At 40.2% G+C, this 19572-nt stretch overlaps 1 protein-coding gene across 1 annotated transcript in view; it reads right to left on the bottom strand.

Annotated features, from left to right (window-relative positions):
- Positions 1–19572, bottom strand: part of galnt9 (polypeptide N-acetylgalactosaminyltransferase 9) — a 218682-nt gene that overhangs the window by 149373 nt on the left and 49737 nt on the right. Inside the window, exon 3 of the mRNA XM_034090281.2 lies at positions 6633–6799. Within this exon, the coding sequence (XP_033946172.1) occupies positions 6633–6799 (167 nt within the window). The remainder of the gene's footprint in view (positions 1–6632; positions 6800–19572) is intronic.

Raw genomic sequence — 19572 nt, 5'->3', positions numbered from 1 at the left:
TAAAGAGTCCTCTCCTGCTGATGCTCAGGTGTATATCAGTATGTAGTGTCTCTACTTTAAAGAGTCCTCTCCTGCTGATGTTCAGGTGTATATCAGTATGTAGTGTCTCTACTTTAAAGAGTCCTCTCCTGCTGATGTCCAGGTGTATATCAGTATGTAGTGTCTCTACTTTAAAGAGTCCTCTCCTGCTGATGTTCAGGTGTATATCAGTATGTAGTGTCTCTACTTTAAAGAGTCCTCTCCTGCTGATGTTCAGGTGTATATCAGTATGTAGTGTCTCTACTTTAAAGAGTCCTCTCCTGCTGATGTGCAGGTGTATATCAGTATGTGGTGTCTCTACTTTAAAGAGTCCTCTCCTGCTGATGTTCAGGTGTATATCAGTATGTAGTGTCTCTACTTTAAAGAGTCCTCTCCTGCTGATGTTCAGGTGTATATCAGTATGTAGTGTCTCTACTTTAAAGAGTCCTCTCCTGCTGATGTGCAGGTGTATATCAGTATGTGGTGTCTCTACTTTAAAGAGTCCTCTCCTGCTGATGTTCAGGTGTATATCAGTATGTAGTGTCTCTACTTTAAAGAGTCCTCTCCTGCTGATGTTCAGGTGTATATCAGTATGTAGTGTCTCTACTTTAAAGAGTCCTCTCCTGCTGATGTGCAGGTGTATATCAGTATGTGGTGTCTCTACTTTAAAGAGTCCTCTCCTGCTGATGTGCAGGTGTATATCAGTATGTGGTGTCTCTACTTTAAAGAGTCCTCTCCTGCTGATGTGCAGGTGTATATCAGTATGTCAGTATACTATAGTGGGACATGTGTCCATGCTGTAATGTTCTTTGCAGTACATGTACATGCACTAAAACCTATAGAACACACTACAGGAAAGGGAGAGGCCTGTAAAGCATAATAGGGCCTCTTTAATTCGCCACATCTTAGTGACAACTTAATTCTAACAGATTAATGCCTGAGGTGTAATCGACGCAAATTAGGTAAATCTCCAGGGTTTAATCTGTGGAAACGGGACGCCAACTTTGCGTTTTAAAGATCTAAATATCCGTCATTTAATGAATGTTAAAAAACTCTTGCAATTCTAATTCATTCCTCGTCCAGTGGGGGTTTGCTCTTTCTGTAAATGCTCAAATCGGCATTCATTGATATCACTTGGAGACGATGCCAACGATAAATGCAAGATTGACTTTAGTTCTAAAGTTGATCATGTGAAGCTGTAAGCCACAGAGCAATAACTGCCATTATCAGGAGTTATTTCAGGCAACTTGGTGAAAGGAACACGAGGTTTCTCCACCGTTTTACCGTTTAATCACTCTCCACTGAGTCCTGAGAGAGAAGTCTGTCTCTTTAGCGGCCGAATGCTCCATTATGTTCATCAGAGAGGAGCTAACGAACTGTCTGTCTGCACTTTGGTGGGTTTTAAACTTGAGACTGTTAAAAGTGAAGCAAAACATTGGGGACAAAACCTTAAAAAAAGGAATTTAAAAGACAGTAAAACACTGTGAAAAGCTTAGAGGAGCTGCGGTCAGAAACACCTCTCTTTTACCGCACGATGTTCAAATTCCACATTGTCATTTAACATTTTAATATAAAAGTTTTAAAGTGTTTTAGTTTCCCCTGCTGTCATAAAATCAGTGCCCCGATGTTCTAACTAAACCGTTTTCACAGAAAACAGATTTCAGTGGGAGTTCTTTTTTACAGGAAAATAAAAATGTTGCACGAGAGGAGAGATAACATTTATTCAACTTGAGAAACAATCTGCATTTTACTTGCAACATTTTGTCACCATTATCGTGCACGACTTCATTTCTATTTCTTCTTGCACTATTTGTATGTTATGTTTATTGTATGTTGGAGGGCCTTGGAGGAACTCCTCTGTAGCCAAAAGTTGTTTTCTTTTAATGTTTATTTTATGATCTTTGCTTTTTAATGCCCTTTTCTTAATGTATTGCATTTTTGTAAAGTACTTAGAATTGCCTTGTGTTGAAAAGTGCTATATAAATAAACTTGCCTTGCCTTGCCTTGCCTCGCCTCGCCCTGCCTTGCCTCGCCTCGCCTTGCCTTGCCTCGCCTCGCCTTGCCTCGCCTCGCCTCGCCTTGCCTCGCCTCGCCTCGCCTTGCCTTGCCTCGCCTTGCCTCGCCTTGCCTCGCCTTGCCTTGCCTCGCCTTCCCTCGCCTTGCCTCGCCTCGCCTCGCCTCGCCTTGCCTTGCCTCGCCTTGCCTCGCCTTGCCTCGCCTTGCCTCGCCTCGCCTCGCCTTGCCTCGCCTTGCCTCGCCTTGCCTTGCCTCGCCTCGCCTTGCCTCGCCTTGCCTTGCCTCGCCTCTGACAAATTAAAACCTTTGAGTCTGGAAAATAGTGAGAATAGGATTGTCCTTCAAAAACTTATTTCAGGAGAACCCTTGCATGGAAGAGACCGTCTGCTATAATGAGAGGAAGGTTTGGCGTCCATTTATACTTTTAACAGAGTCTGTTCTGTTAGAGCCTCGGTGTAGAGTGGAGATGTGCCAGTGGTGGTTCTTCTTCTTTCAGTATGTTATTCCTGCACTTCTTCTTCTTCTTCTTTCAGTATGTTATTCCTGCACTTCTTCTTCTTCTTTCAGTATGTTATTCCTGCACTTCTTCTTCTTCTTTCAGTATGTTATTCCTGCACTTCTTCTTCTTCTTTCAGTATGTTATTCCTGCACTTCTTCTTCTTCCAGTATGTTATTCCTGCACTTCTTCTTCTTCCAGTATGTTATTCCTGCGCCCTTTTCTCCTCTCCAGCCTGAGGGAGGCAGCCCTGTTCCTCCGTGCCAAGTGAAGGAGGGCCAAGTGTCGTCTGAAATCTAGTTCATTGTCCCTCGCTCTGAAAACTGGAAAGCTTTTAGGATATGGAGCCGAGCGTTGTCAGCTGCTGTGGGCGTCATGGTGTGGAGGCAAAAATAAAGCCCACATCACCATGGAGACTGTAGTTTACGCAGCAGTTCTGAAAAGAGGACCAGACAAATCCCATCCCTTTCTATCTGCTCTTGTTGTTTAAGCTATGTGAAAGCCCAGTGTTCACGAGTCATCCGCCCTCAGGGGTTTCTCTCCATCCCTTCAACTGTTACTCACAAACCAACACACAACGAGAGACTGAGTCGCACACACCAACAACATGCATTGGAAACAATAGCGTAACAAGAACGACAACTCTAATCCATTTGTGTTTGACGCACATGTTCCACCAGGAATGATATAATGATAAATAGTGACGGTCTCTTCTGAGGAACAGACAGCGTTAGACAACGATAGACTCCACAGGCTTCAGGATTTAAATTCGTTGAGGATACAGATACACTAAACGACTAAATACACATATTTTTAAAGTAGCTATTTATTAGCGACACGTCCCCTTTTTAAATGGTCTTTTAGTCTTTATTATTCACCTACTTTTAAATGGTTTTATTTCTTGTATAGGTCTTAAAGGGTTTTAACTTCTAACAGTTTTAATAGCAACATTTGCTTTTTAAAATTGGTCTTTTAATATTTTAAGCGTTTAACCTTGTTTAGAATGATGACACATTTTCATTTGTGTTGTACATATGTTTCTTGTATAGGGCTTTATATTGTTGAATCGATTCTCTTAGTCTTGTGTCTTGTGAGCAATCATTATTTATTGTATTTGCATCATCATACCTTTAACCTCCTTGCGTCTCCAAACCTGTTGAAATGTTATATCTGGTTGCTATGCTGCATGTATCCGTAAAGGTCTGAACATCTGAACTGAGGGGAAGTTCTTGTGGTTTATTTTTAACTTGTGATGTGTGACATTTTGTAAAGCACTTTGAGCTGCACGTGCCGTATGAAAAGTGCTGTATAAATATAAAGCTTTATTATGTATTATTACCTGTACAGATATTGGATCCTTTGAAACTGTCAGAATCTCAGTGACTACCATCAATGTCCCACAGAGGACCACAGGGGTCAAACACGAGCTACATATTGCCAGAGATGGCACAAGTACACACGTCCTTTACTCAAGTGAAAGTAAAGAGGCTTTGAAGTGTACTTCAGTAAAAAGTACCCATAACTAGCAGCTGTTTTAAAGAGTACCTGACCTCCCTTTATATTAATAGAACAATAATGTCATTGTTAGCTAATGAATGTTTCCATGGTGACCAACGGCAACATGACAACGTTTCCATTGGTCCCTCTTCTTTAGAGAAGACCAGGAAGTGATGGATACACGGATCGTGTTCCAACCAATAGGCACGCAATGACTCTAAAGAATAATGATCACGCACCCACACACATTCAGACTAAAGGAACCAGCTGTTTGGGAAATGAGAGAAGTAGAAAGTACAGGTATTTGTGTTCAACATGTAAGAAGTAGAAAGTACAGGTATTTGAGTTCAACATGTGAGAAGTAGAAAGTACAGGTATTTGAGTTCAACATGTGAGAAGTAGAAAGTACAGGTATTTGTGTTCAACATGTAAGAAGTAGAAAGTACAGGTATTTGAGTTCAACATGTAAGAAGTAGAAAGTACAGGTATTTGAGTTCAACATGTAAGAAGTAGAAAGTACAGGTATTTGAGTTCAACATGTAAGAAGTAGAAAGTACAGGTATTTGTGTTCAACATGTAAGAAGTAGAAAGTACAGGTATTTGAGTTCAACATGTAAGAAGTAGAAAGTACAGGTATTTGTGTTCAACATGTAAGAAGTAGAAAGTACAGGTATAAGGGTTCAACATGTAAGAAGTAGAAAGTACAGGTATTTGGGTTCAACATGTAAGAAGTAGAAAGTACAGGTATTTGGGTTCAACATGTAAGAAGTAGAAAGTACAGGTATTTGTGTTCAACATGTAAGAAGTAGAAAGTTCAGGTATTTGTGTTCAACATGTGAGAAGTAGAAAGTACAGGTATTTGAGTTCAACATGTGAGAAGTAGAAAGTACAGGTATTTGAGTTCAACATGTGAGAAGTAGAAAGTACAGGTATTTGTGTTCAACATGTAAGAAGTAGAAAGTACAGGTATTTGAGTTCAACATGTAAGAAGTAGAAAGTACAGGTATTTGTGTTCAACATGAGAGAAGTAGAAAGTACAGGTATTTGTGTTCAACGTGTAAGAAGTAGAAAGTACAGGTATTTGAGTTCAACATGTAAGAAGTAGAAAGTACAGGTATTTGTGTTCAACATGTAAGAAGTAGAAAGTACAGGTATTTGAGTTCAACATGTGAGAAATAGAAAGTACAGGTATTTGTGTTCAACATGTAAGAAGTAGAAAGGACAGGTATTTGTGTTCAACGTGTAAGAAGTAGAAAGTACAGGTATTTGAGTTCAACATGTAAGAAGTAGAAAGTACAGGTATTTGTGTTCAAAATGTAAGAAGTAGAAAGTACAGGTATTTGTGTTCAAAATGTAAGAAGTAGAAAGTACAGGTATTTGAGTTCAACATGTAAGAAGTAGAAAGTACAGGTATTTGTGTTCAACATGTGAGAAGTAGAAAGTACAGGTATTTGAGTTCAACATGTGAGAAGTAGAAAGTACAGGTATTTGAGTTCAACATGTAAGAAGTAGAAAGTACAGGTATTTGTGTTCAACATGTGAGAAGTAGAAAGTACAGGTATTTGAGTTCAACATGTGAGAAGTAGAAAGTACAGGTATTTGTGTTCAAAATGTAAGAAGTAGAAAGTACAGGTATTTGTGTTCAACGTGTAAGAAGTAGAAAGTACAGGTATTTGAGTTCAACTTGTAAGAAGTAGAAAGTACAGGTATTTGTGTTCAAAATGTAAGAAGTAGAAAGTACAGGTATTTGTGTTCAAAATGTAAGAAGTAGAAAGTACAGGTATTTGAGTTCAACTTGTAAGAAGTAGAAAGTACAGGTATTTGTGTTCAAAATGTAAGAAGTAGAAAGTACAGGTATTTGTGTTCAAAATGTAAGAAGTAGAAAGTACAGGTATTTGAGTTCAACATGTAAGAAGTAGAAAGTACAGGTATTTGTGTTCAACATGTGAGAAGTAGAAAGTACAGGTATTTGAGTTCAACATGTGAGAAGTAGAAAGTACAGGTATTTGAGTTCAACATGTAAGAAGTAGAAAGTACAGGTATTTGAGTTCAACATGTAAGAAGTAGAAAGTACAGGTATTTGAGTTCAACATGTGAGAAGTAGAAAGTACAGGTATTTGTGTTCAACATGTAAGAAGTAGAAAGTACTGGTATTTGTGTTCAACATGTAAGAAGTAGAAAGTACAGGTATTTGGGTTCAAAATGTAAGAAGTAGAAAGTACAGGTATTTGAGTTCAACATGTAAGAAGTAGAAAGTACAGGTATTTGTGTTCAACATGTGAGAAGTAGAAAGTACAGGTATTTGAGTTCAACATGTGAGAAGTAGAAAGTACAGGTATTTGTGTTCAACATGTAAGAAGTAGAAAGTACTGGTATTTGTGTTCAACATGTGAGAAGTAGAAAGTACAGGTATTTGAGTTCAACATCTAAGAAGTCAAAGTAAAAAGTCGTCAGAAAAATAAGTAGTGTTGTAAAGTACTGATACAAGAAACATGTATTTAAGTACAGTAACAAAGTATTTGTACTCCACTACCTCCCACCTCTGCATATTGTCCAGAAGTCCATTATGAATTCATGATATTAATAGAGCTGTGAAAGGTCTTACCGCTGTCACTGTTGTCGTCCACCAGGATGATCTCTTTGAGCACGTGAGCCGGTGTGTGGTTGACCACGCTGTGCACGGAGCGCAGGATCACCGACAGAGCCTCGTTCACGAAGATGAAGACCACGGAGATCTGAGGAAGGTCCTCTGCGTACGTCAACAGCTTACACCTGGTAAAATACATCCGGGATTATCAGCCAGTGCAAACAAATGAGTGGATAACAGGAAGACTTGGCAACAATGCATGGACGAGACAGACTGATATAACGAGAGGAAGGGTCGTCCTCCATTTATACTCAGAGAAACAGATCTTTGAGCATCCTTGCATAATAACATTTTACTAATACAATCTCCTTCAAATCTGCCCACAAGCGGCTTTTGTCAAGTGTTTAGTTTATCTGTGTATAGTGTCGTGGACAGTCCTCATTAATCAACTGTCACAAAGAACAGTAATGGGGCAGCTTCAGCCAACATGCTAATTTCCAGCTGTTGTCCCCGGCCAGATGATAAAAGACACCTTTTTCAATACATCAACAGCATGAGTTATAAAGAAAGGATGAAGTAGATACATGCAAACAACACACGTCACCTACAGCACATCACAATCACATAACAGTCTCGTCTTTAGGTTCAGTCAATGAACACAGTGGCATGCTTTAGGGTGGATGGGTCATTCCAGAATTGGAGGACATTTAAAAAATCTAATAATCCATGCCCAAAATGCTAAAACATGCACTTGTTGTGTTGAACATACTTTTCTTGAGACAAAATGTATATAAAGTTGTAGAAAAAGTGGTTTCAAAATATTATTTAAATGATGGAATCGCTCTCGAACATCCCCGAAAATGGCCTTTTTCTCTTGTCCCCGCCTCTTGGTGACCAACTCGCATGTCAAATATAACATTTAAAATAGGGATTGTATTTACTTTGTTTGGTATTATTCTATTGATATATGTCTCTTGTAATGGTGAAATCAATTTGTTAAATCATAAACATATTTTAGATAACAGTAATTTTGCACAGAAGGTGTGTCCCTCAACATGCGTTCAACCCTGTTACACAAACCCTTTTAGATTGGCACAGGAAGTGAACAAACTGTAAGTCAGATGACACACAGGAAGTGACATCAGCAAGCCATGTGCTCGTGCCATGGGTAGACCACAACTAAATAATAATAATAATACATTTTATTTTTAGGCGCCTTTCATGACACCCAAGGACACCGTACGATTTAAAAATTAAAATTAAAAAAATAACTAAATTAAAAATAAATAAAATAAAAGCTAATAGGCAACAGAACAAGATAAAAACACAAACAGGAAATCAACAACTAAGTCCTCTCTTTTAGTTTTCATATTTTTACAATCTTTCCAGTCTTAAAAGAGTGTGGCACTCTGACCCACTCAGCCCTGTTACTGATATTATCAGAATAAAGCATATTCATTTCAAAGTTATCTTTCTTTCATAGATATCCAAGTGTGTCCTTGCCTTGCAATTACATTACATGCTACATCCAGCAATACTTCCTGAGGTTAAAGCTCAAAGTAGCATCTATTTTCCACCCTGTTACTTTAATTAGAGTAACAGGGGTAATTCTTCATTGGAAAATATACATGTGATGCCTAGCTGGGAAATCTGTTTTTCCTAAATACATAAAACATTAAATAAAAGGTTAATTTGAAAAAAAATGTTATTGTCTAAATTGTCCTCCAATTCTGGAATGACCCGGGTAACAAATCGTTAGCATATTGAAAAAAGCTCTGCATTTCCATATAAGGCCCCGAAAAGCCAAAAGGCACCCCAATACACAAAGGTTAATGCGTCATGATGTCCGCAATGTTTGCAAAAAGATAATGTGAAATGCCAACGGTTAACTAATCATTTAAATGTAAATCTCATTAAACAGTGTGTACGATATCCTCGACTCTGTAAAAGACAGCCTGAAGCCTCCTGAACGATCCTTGACACCTCAGCAGACCTCTGATAACCCCTCATGGTCCTGTAGCCCCTCCTCAAACCTTTTGACAGCAACACAACAAACCTTTCCTGCAGGATGTTGCCATAGCAGAAACATATCAGATTAACGAGATGACATGCCATCAAGACACACAGTCACCAATGCGATGAACACCCGTTGTCCACCTGGAGACTCCGGTTATAAGCTGAGACCAACCCCTCCCAGTTTTCCCATCTTCTGCTTGTGTTAAATATGCTTTCTCTTATTTCAAATTCAATAAAACATTCAGTGTCACTTTCCCAGCTCCTTCCCTATGGTGCGAACAGCCTTATATTTCCTCTGCAAAAACACAAGGACGTGTCCTGGATAACGTTTCCCCAAGTGCATCGCACCAACTAAGAACAAAACAGCACCCTTCTTAGATGTGGTTTGAAGGCCCTCGTCCATTTGATGGTAACGTTGTAGCTCCCGGAAACTGGAATCTGCTGTATTGCTGCAGTGTAGATACCGTACTGAAGCAAAGTGCATTTCGAGAGTCTGTTCTCTACTTCCTTTTTTTGTCAGTTATACCTTTGCTAGAACCGATTCCCATTATAAAGACAGAACATACAAGATAACATTAAAAACCGGTGATTATGATCCTATTTAGAGACGGATAGAAGTCGTTGCCATGGCGTTGTACGGTATGAGTGCACTCTTTGTTTGTGTCTTACCATCGTAAACCTTTTACAGTGTGTTTTCAGTTCAGCTAATTGTAACATTTTGATTGCCCACAATGCCAGTTAAAGCGTTATGTAGTTCGTATACTCTCTTTTGAAAAAGATGGTGACAGCCAGTACACTTTACTCAATGCTTCAAAACTAGAGTCCTCAAACCAAAGGGTTGTGTTACAGCGACAGCTTCCACTCGTTATAAAGAGTACAGTCAAAGCTGACACATGTTGACCTGACAACGGCAAAAGTTAAAAAGGTCCAAGGACTTTTTTACTTCTATTGGATAGCGCTCCAACACACTGTACGTGATAGGCTAAGTGGCGGACAGGAGAGGACTCTTTAAAGTAGAGACACTACATACTGATATACACCTGAACATCAGCAGGAGAGGACTCTTTAAAGTAGAGACACTACAGACTAATATACACCTGAACATCAGCAGGAGAGGACTCTTTAAAGTAGAGACACTACATACTGATATACACCTGAACATCAGCAGGAGAGGACTCTTTAAAGTAGAGACACTACATACTGATATACACCTGAACATCAGCAGGAGAGGACTCTTTAAAGTAGAGACACTACATACTGATATACACCTGAACATCAGCAGGAGAGGACTCTTTAAAGTAGAGACACTACATACTGATATACACCTGAACATGATTATTATGTGTTTTCTTTAAAGAAAGATCGTTTTAAATGCAGTCAATGTCCTTCAATTCCTAACCTGTGACCTCTCTCATCATTTGTCATTATTACTTTTCTGAACTGAACACTATGCCAGCATATGAATATAGAAGATGTCATTATCTTTGTCTGACGGAGTGTCGAGCTCACACTCTGTCCCCACAATCCTGTTACTCTACTCCACTGATAATCTCCAGTCTGTCTCCCGTCCCGTCACTTCCAGTAAAGGACAGTGTTTTCCTACTGCTTTGAAGTCAGAAATAACAGCTGACTGGACGGAAGCACTTAGCTGATTTCTAAGGCAACTGTGAACACACACACACACACACACACACACACACACACACACACACACACACACACACACACACACACACACACACACACACACACACACACACACACACACACACACACACACACACACACACACACACACACACACACACTAGGGCTGTACCCGAATATTCGAATATTCGTTCGTTGGCCAACTATTCGGGTTTTAATTTCATTATTCGGATATTCGTTTTTTTTATTTTTTTTCAATTTATTTATTTATTTTTCCTAAATGTATGCTATCAATAAAGGCGAATTGCCATATTCTTATACTATATTTATACTTTTGAATTGCACTGTTAAAATGCGGAAATATATACAATCTCAGCCTGTGCTCCTGACATCGCGTTCACTCACAGTCACGAACGCAAACGGCACGCTTCACCTCGTTTCACACACCTGAACACAAAATGTCGAAGACTTCAGCTGTGTGGGACCATTTTAAATTGGACGACGGTAAGAAGAAGGCAGTGTGCCAAATATGCGCCAAGAAACTGGCCGACCACGGTGGCACAACAACTCTGAAAAGTCACCGGATGCTGTAAGTACTAGCCTAGCTTAGCTTAGCTGTTGTCAAGTTGCCATGACGAAGCTGCTTTATCCGCCGTTTAAACGGTAACGTTACACATGATAAAATTGTGCACTTACTTTGCTTGGAAAAGAGTTGCAAGCAAGCAACCGAATTGTTTTTTATATTAGTTTTTCAATTTGATCCGAATAGTGAACATAATAGGAGCAATGTGGGAACATCTGGGACTAAGGCAATTATTGGCATACAGTTCGTTCAGTTATTTTTCGTTCTTCATTTATTTAAATACTGTTTACTGTATCGGTAACAAGTATTACACTGTTAGGCCTACTGTTACGGCTATGTTATTAAAAGTATTGTTGTTATAACATAAATATGTGTTTTGTATCTTCAGGTTGTAAAACGTTATAGACGGAATTTGGAACCAGATTTGGTCCCCAGGCGCTGCACTGCGCAGGCCCGGTTCCAGAACAAAATGACTCAGGGTGCATCTGAGATTAGAGAGGGTGCAGTGGTAAAGTGCTATTTTTATAAGTGGGGAGTGGACCTAACACCCTCTAGGGGGGTCCTCACCTCCTCTAGGAGGGTCCGCACCTCCTGTAGGGGGGTCCGGGGGCATGCTCCTCCGAGAAGATATGAGATCTATTGATCTACGTGCTCTTTGCTTGATTCATTCATTCACCAGTTGTGGTGAAGGCATCTGACTTACTTGAACCGAAATGTCTGCATGCATAGCAGAAGATGGCATCTTTTTTACATGAATATTCAGCCAATCTCTGTTTTGAAACCATGAGCTGCAAAATGAGCACCTTACCCCACTGTACAGGTGAGTTGGGTACTTTTTTAAATATACCTGGGCAGGCTCTGTTTTGCCGAGGTCCTCTGGCACTTGCTGAGGGGTGGCGGTGTTTGGGGCAACGAAGACGGCTGCGGCTGGTCCGCCTCCGTGGGCGAGGCGGGCAAAGCCGGGCGTTAGTGTCCATGATCTGAACTGTTATTACCTGCAGTAGATGCAGTGTTACTGCTGGCGATAAGGGCTGGTTGTTTCAACCATTTTCTGATGTCCATCACTGACTGCTGTGTCAGCACCTTGCAGATGACGAACGTGCAGCGGCACAGGGCACGCGCACCTGAAGTTACTTACCGTTTAAATTGACCAAATAAATGCAGCACACAATGTTATTTAACCACAATTACAATTTATTTTATGTCAACTATCTTCTTCTTCTTCTTCTTATATATGTAATATTTTTCACTTTTTTTTTTTTTTTTCACTTTTCATTTTTCAAATGAGGGTGCATAACGACTCAACTGAGGGTGCACCCTTATGCACCCTTATGCACCCCCGTAGAACCGGGCCTGCGGCTGGGTTAAATGCAGAGGACACATTTAGTTTTAATGTATGCGAGTACTGAGACAATAAATACATATAAATTGAAATAGTATGCTCTTTCTGCGCGTCTGCTTAACAGCATGTTGTCAGATGTCTCGGAGCGTGTGATGACATGTTTTTGTAAAAAAAAATATATCTCCGCACCGAATATTCGCTGCTGATTACTACCGAATATCCGGAGCCAGAAAAATGGTATTCGGGACAGCCCTAAGACACACACACACACGCACACACACACGCACACACACACACACACACACACACACACACACACACACACACACACACACACACACACACACACACACACACACACACACACACACACACACACACACACACACACACACACACACACACACACACACACACACACACACACACACGCAGGCAACGTCTTTCCTCAGCGCCCCAATTAGGCTCCAAACGCAACAGCTGACAAACGCATTTCACTCGCTCCCGCTTTTGTTTCTGCATATTTTCACATATCTTATTCAGCAGCGTTGACTCATTACCTCAGGATAATTAGGTGGCTATTGTAATTGTTGTGGTTAAATTATTTACAAGAGATGTTGCTTTAATGAAACACTTGTAATGTTGTACTTTATTAGAATATCAAATTGACATTAATCGAGTGTAGTGTAAACAAATCTACGTGTTTTCGTTTAGCTTCCGTACATCCCGTTAAGCTCTGGAAGTCTTTCGCCAAACATCAGGGCAGAGCGGAGTTAATGACGGCGACATATTGCATTCGCCAGGTGAGATACCTTTCCCACGAGACAAATTAATGAGACAAGGCATTGATTTGTCAGAAAGCATCAGTCTCACAGGATATCACAGATTATTAGATGTGATGGAGGCACTGAGTGAGGCTGAAATTTAATTTTGAAACACCCGCACTTGGCAAGGACGTTTCAAATCAGGCCTGCTACAGAAAACAATGATCCATTATCTGATCTAATAAGCCCCAAAAAACCTTTTCTAAATGATCCAATTGAAAGTGAGGGGCTGCATACAATCATAGATGTAATGGTGTTGTTTTGGTTTGAATTAAAACTGCTGGTGTTTTTCATTTTCTACAGTGGGCTTATTTTTAGATCTATCTTGTTATCAAAAAGCTGTTAACTTGGATATGTTTTGTTCATAAAAGCCAATTGCTGCTGTTCCATTCTTGCTGTGAGCCATCTGAGCTGAAATTAAGTCATTTGGCAAGGACGTTATTTAAAAATAAATCATCCTGAATCACAAATTAGGGCCGCTGCAGTAAAGAGCACAATCTGAACTCAGAAACCTTTTCTAAATGCCCAAATGAAAGCGTGGTGTTGCATACAATTATCAATTTAATGATGTTATCTTCATTTAATTAAAATGACTTATCCTCTAAATGTAGCCGTGGTAATCCTGCTGGTGTTCTTCATCAGGGCATAATTGCAGGTATTTCATGTTAGTATTATGATCATGTTTGCACTTGTTCCTATCTTTCAGTACATCAATAAATGAATATATATAAAAAAAATGTGGACTTTACACACATTTTGATATAAGGCTGTCCTTATTCATCCATAGCAGGGGTACTCAAACTTTTTTGTTAAAGGTCCACTTGTGAATTTTATACAAGGTCAATGCCGCCGATCTGACATCAAATCGGCAGCGGACACACAGAAAGTTGCTATCAGAAACAATGCCTGACGTGTTTTGGACGTAATCTCGTCTTTGTTTACGTTAGCAAGCCTCGCTAACACTAAGAGCTAACCTGTACTGGAGAGCACATGTGTTTAAAAAGCAGGAAATAAAAAAAGAAATTCACCTTGTGATAAACCCGCAAGAGAAAAAGCCTTTGAGCTCCACACTGTTTCAGAAATAATCCTTGATGTGGTTTAGAACAGGATGGCGTTTTATCACAGCAGAATTTAACTTTATCTCCGGTAGAATTCTGATCAGGCATTAGCTCCGCCTCCTCTTTTTTTTTTCTCAAGCTAAGGACCCAAAATCCGCATTTCTCTAACAGGGCTGCAAAAGAGGGGTTTGGTATTTAAAAAAACTTCAGACATGTTTTGTATAGGTATGGCCCTACAATATATGTTTCCAATATAGCATGATAGGTTTTTGGTCCGGAGTTTGAGAAGCCCTGATCTATAGGGAATAATTTAAATAGGTCTTACGTCACACATCTCTCCTTGTGTCAGGTCATACTCAAACAAAATTAGTCACTTAACACAGACATGCAGAAGTGTTAGGACTGGCATGGTGTTCTCTGGTTTGTGAGGTGAGGGGGATAGAAAGTCAGAGGAGGTGATGATACAAAGTCTTGCTTATAAAATAGTTTTGACCAAGGACATCACGTTGTATTGAAAAGTGGGGGGTCAGAAGGTATTTCAATGGTCTTCAGCATATGCAATTTTAGTCAGTGTAATGACCCCCGCTCAGCATGTGGGTATTGTCAACAGTATGGTATTACGTGTCTCATATATGTAACATAATGTAAAGTAAAGCGATTTGAGCACTTAAAATAAAATGCAAAGATAAATACCATGAATTAGTTTCAAGTCAGAGTAGATAATTACCAAAATTAATTCAATGAATGTCAATGCATGGTCGTTTTATACAATGAGTAAGCTGAGAGACATTGTTTTTAAGCTGTTGACAATGTCCATGACTTTATTCTGTATTGACAGGGCATTTTTGAGGTTCGCTTTTGTTCGCTTTGGGTTTGCATGTTCGCAAATACACCTTTCTGAAAGTGTTTTCCTTTGCTTGTTGAAATGTGTTGTTGAAAGAGTTTTTCAGATGGATTTTTTCTGCTCACTTCTATTACCCTGTATTGTTCATCTTCTCTTTCTCCTTGGCCATTATCAACTTTCAAATAAACGTTCAGTTTGTCAGACACCAGATCGGTCCCCAGCTTTTCTAGTCAATGCTCAAAACATTCTTTCCATCACAGGAATCAAAGTCTAAATCCTGTTAGCTTTCACATGTTTTTTGTTCTCCTTGTTCAAAAACAGCACGTTTGCTGCTCTTCCACCCTTGCTGTGTACCATCTGAGCCCCACTGGTGCCCCGGTGACCTGCCATGACACACACACACACTCTCACACACACACACACACACACACACACACACACACACACGCACACACATACCATGTATACATCACTTCAGGGGACATTACATTGACTTACATGCATTTCCTGGAGACTTATCCTAACCTTAACCATAACCAAGTCTTCACCCTAAAATTAATGATTCCCCTTATGGGGACCTCCAATGTGTCCCCATAAGGGAGGCGAGTCCCCACACGTGACTATGTAAACAGATGTAGGTCCCCACAAGTATAGTAATGCTAGTCCACACACACACACACACACACACACACACACACACACACACACACACACACACACACACACACACACACACACACACACACACACACACACACACACACACAGGGAGGATGATGTAACTTTAGCACCACGCTGGGATCCATCTGCTGTGTGGTGGTTCCCCCGTGGCCTGACCCCATGGACGCTGCTGAGTGTGTGTGTGTGTGTGTGTGTGTGTGTGTGTGTGTGTGTGTGTGTGTGTGTGTGTGTGTGTGTGTGTGTGAGTGTGTGTTAGCGGGTTCTCACCTTTCAACAATGAGAATTGGCAAGAGAGTATCAAGTAATTATGTGGGATGACACAACAGATGGTGTCATATCTACTTGTGAAATGATATAGTAAACTATTTGCATATCACCATAAAAGACTGTGACTTCCTTCCTTCTGGGCTTTACCGCACATTTTTAATTTGCACATCCATATAACGCACCATAACTGGGGTATCTGCACGTACACACATTGCCTCACATCAACTGTTATTCTAAATGAATCCCTTGCATTTTGAGCAGGTTGCTTTAAATAATCATCTCACAATGTAAACTTGTTTATGCTGCTGCACTTCATTGCTGATGAGTATTTCTTTCTCAACAAAACTACCATCGGCCAAGTTCAAACCAGACAAGATGTTTCAATTATTTCCGACATATTCTTGTTATTCGGCAATACTTGATTCTGATTGGTCAATGTGGACATTCTAGAGGTTGTTATCTCTCGCTAACAGAACGTTGCTATTAAGAAACGATGTGTTGTCATATCAATACACAGAAAGCCTGGTCAATTTAACGTCAACAGTGGACAACACATATTAGTTTTCTCGAGAAGTAAACACTAACAGGGAACAGCAGAAGAAGACAGACAGGAATTAAACACTAAAGGGAACAGCAGAAGAAGACAGACAGGAAGTAAACACTAAAGGGAACAGCAGAAGAAGACAGACAGGAAGTAAACACTAAAGGGAACAGAAGAAGAAGACAGAAAGGAAGTAAACACTAAAGGGAACAGAAGAAGAAGAGAGAAAGGAAGTAAACACTAAAGGGAACAGAAGAAGAAGAAAGAAAGGAAGTAAACACTAAAGGGAACAGAAGAAGAAGACGGAAAGGAAGTAAACACTAAAGGGAACAGAAGAAGAAGACAGAAAGGAAGTAAACACTAAAGGGAACAGAAGAAGAAGAGAGAAAGGAAGTAAACACTAAAGGGAACAGAAGAAGAAGACAGACAGGAAGTAAACACTAAAGGGAACAGAAGAAGAAGACAGACAGGAAGTAAACACTAAAGGGAACAGCAGAAGAAGACAGACAGGAAGTAAACACTAAAGGGAACAGAAGAAGAAGAGAGAAAGGAAGTAAACACTAAAGGGAACAGAAGAAGAAGACAGACAGGAAGTAAACACTAAAGGGAACAGAAGAAGAAAACAGACAGGAAGTAAACACTAAAGGGAACAGAAGAAGAAGACGGAAAGGAAGTAAACACTAAAGGGAACAGAAGAAGAAGACAGAAAGGAAGTAAACACTAAAGGGAACAGAAGAAGAAGACGGAAAGGAAGTAAACACTAAAGGGAACAGAAGAAGAAGAGAGAAAGGAAGTAAACACTAAAGGGAACAGAAGAAGAAGACGGAAAGGAAGTAAACACTAAAGGGAACAGAAGAAGAAGACAGAAAGGAAGTAAACACTAAAGGGAACAGAAGAAGAAGAAGAGAGAAAGGAAGTAAACACTAAAGGGAACAGAAGAAGAAGACAGACAGGAAGTAAACACTAAAGGGAACAGAAGAAGAAGACAGACAGGAAGTAAACACTAAAGGGAACAGCAGAAGAAGACAGACAGGAAGTAAACACTAAAGGGAACAGAAGAAGAAGAGAGAAAGGAAGTAAACACTAAAGGGAACAGAAGAAGAAGACAGACAGGAAGTAAACACTAAAGGGAACAGAAGAAGAAGACAGACAGGAAGTAAACACTAAAGGGAACAGAAGAAGAAGACAGACAGGAAGTAAACACTAAAGGGAACAGAAGAAGAAGACAGACAGGAAGTAAACACTAAAGGGAACAGAAGAAGAAAACAGACAGGAAGTAAACACTAAAGGGAACAGAAGAAGAAGACGGAAATGAAGTAAACACTAAAGGGAACAGAAGAAGAAGACAGAAAGGAAGTAAACACTAAAGGGAACAGCAGAAGAAGACAGACAGGAAGTAAACACTAAAGGGAACAGAAGAAGAAGACAGACAGGAAGTAAACACTAAAGGGAACAGAAGAAGAAGACAGAAAGGAAGTAAACACTAAAGGGAACAGAAGAAGAAGACGGAAAGGAAGTAAACACTACAGGGAACAGCAGAAGAAGACAGACAGGAAGTAAACACTAACAGGGAACAGCAGAAGAAGACAGACAGGAAGTAAACACTAAAGGGAACAGAAGAAGAAGACAGACAGGAAGTAAACACTAAAGGGAACAGAAGAAGAAGAGAGAAAGGAAGTAAACACTAAAGGGAACAGCAGAAGAAGACAGAAAGGAAGTAAACACCAACGGGAACAGAAGAAGAAGACAGACAGGAAGTAAACACTAAAGGGAACAGAAGAAGAAGACAGAAAGGAAGTAAACACTAAAGGGAACAGAAGAAGAAGAGAGAAAGGAAGTAAACACTACAGGGAACAGCAGAAGAAGACAGACAGGAAGTAAACACCAACGGGAACAGAAGAAGAAGACAGACAGGAAGTAAACACTAAAGGGAACAGAAGAAGAAGACAGACAGGAAGTAAACACTAAAGGGAACAGAAGAAGAAGAGAGAAAGGAAGTAAACACTACAGGGAACAGCAGAAGAAGACAGACAGGAAGTAAACACTAAAGGGAACAGAAGAAGAAGAGAGAAAGGAAGTAAACACTAAAGGGAACAGAAGAAGAAGACAGACAGGAAGTAAACACTAAAGGGAACAGAAGAAGAAGACAGACAGGAAGTAAACACTAAAGGGAACAGAAGAAGAAGACAGAAAGGAAGTAAACCCCAACGGGAACACATGATGGTGCCAGGCAGTGTGTAAAGACGGTTTAGTGGGAAATAAAATGTGATCAGACCTCGACAGTTACAGAAAACCTCGATCAGTGCTGCCGTCATTTTAAGCTACGTTGTTGTCACCGCGGTTCAGCTGTTGCTACGCAGTTGAACTGACTATTTTTTCTTAGCAGAAGCAATACGACCATTTTTAAATCAATATTATGAATCAAGTTGTTGATTTATTTAGTATGTAACGAAGCGAGATAATGTGTTTTCGGAGCGGACACACTATCCCTTACTTAATTAGCTAGCTACTCGTTAGCAAACAGTTAGCTATCAACGCATCCGACTGATATTGTGCAGGATTGTATCTGTGATGTAATTGTTTGAACTTCCACCTAATGTCATTTTTACTTTCAATAACTTCTGGATGAATCTCTGCTTTGTGCAAAACTACAGCTCAGATATTGACACAACATTTTGGATTGTATGGATGTTGCAATATAATGCAGGTAGCTGGGAAGCACTCATGCTTTTAACTTCTTCCATAAATCCTTAACTTAAAGGTCACATGTCATGCTTTTCCGGTTATCGCCCGTCCCCTTGTGTGTTATGAAGGTTTGTATGCATGTGAACGGTCTGCAGAGTCAAAACCCTCAAAGTACACCCTGTAGCGAGTAAAACTCTAACACAGAAAAGACCTCCCCAAAACGCCTCGTTGGAGACACGTCACTGTCCATTTGATTCTTCCGGGGACATCATGATGTCATGTCGTCCCCGGAACGAAATGGACCAATCCGTGGAGCCGTTACGTCACGTCCGCGGAGCCGTTACGTTAAGCCCCCGCTGATTGGTCCAAATTGACCAATCCACGGACTTCCTCACTCACTCAGTGCAGGCAGCTCTGCTGATCTCTCCTCCCGGGCTGCAGGCTGATAACAGACAGTTGGGATCGCGGCG

This window comes from Pseudochaenichthys georgianus, chromosome 9 (assembly GCF_902827115.2).
Source record: "Pseudochaenichthys georgianus chromosome 9, fPseGeo1.2, whole genome shotgun sequence".
Lineage (NCBI taxonomy): Eukaryota > Metazoa > Chordata > Actinopteri > Perciformes > Channichthyidae > Pseudochaenichthys > Pseudochaenichthys georgianus.
The sequence above is the reverse complement of the archived record's forward strand: the minus strand, read 5'-3'. Positions and strand labels throughout refer to the sequence as shown.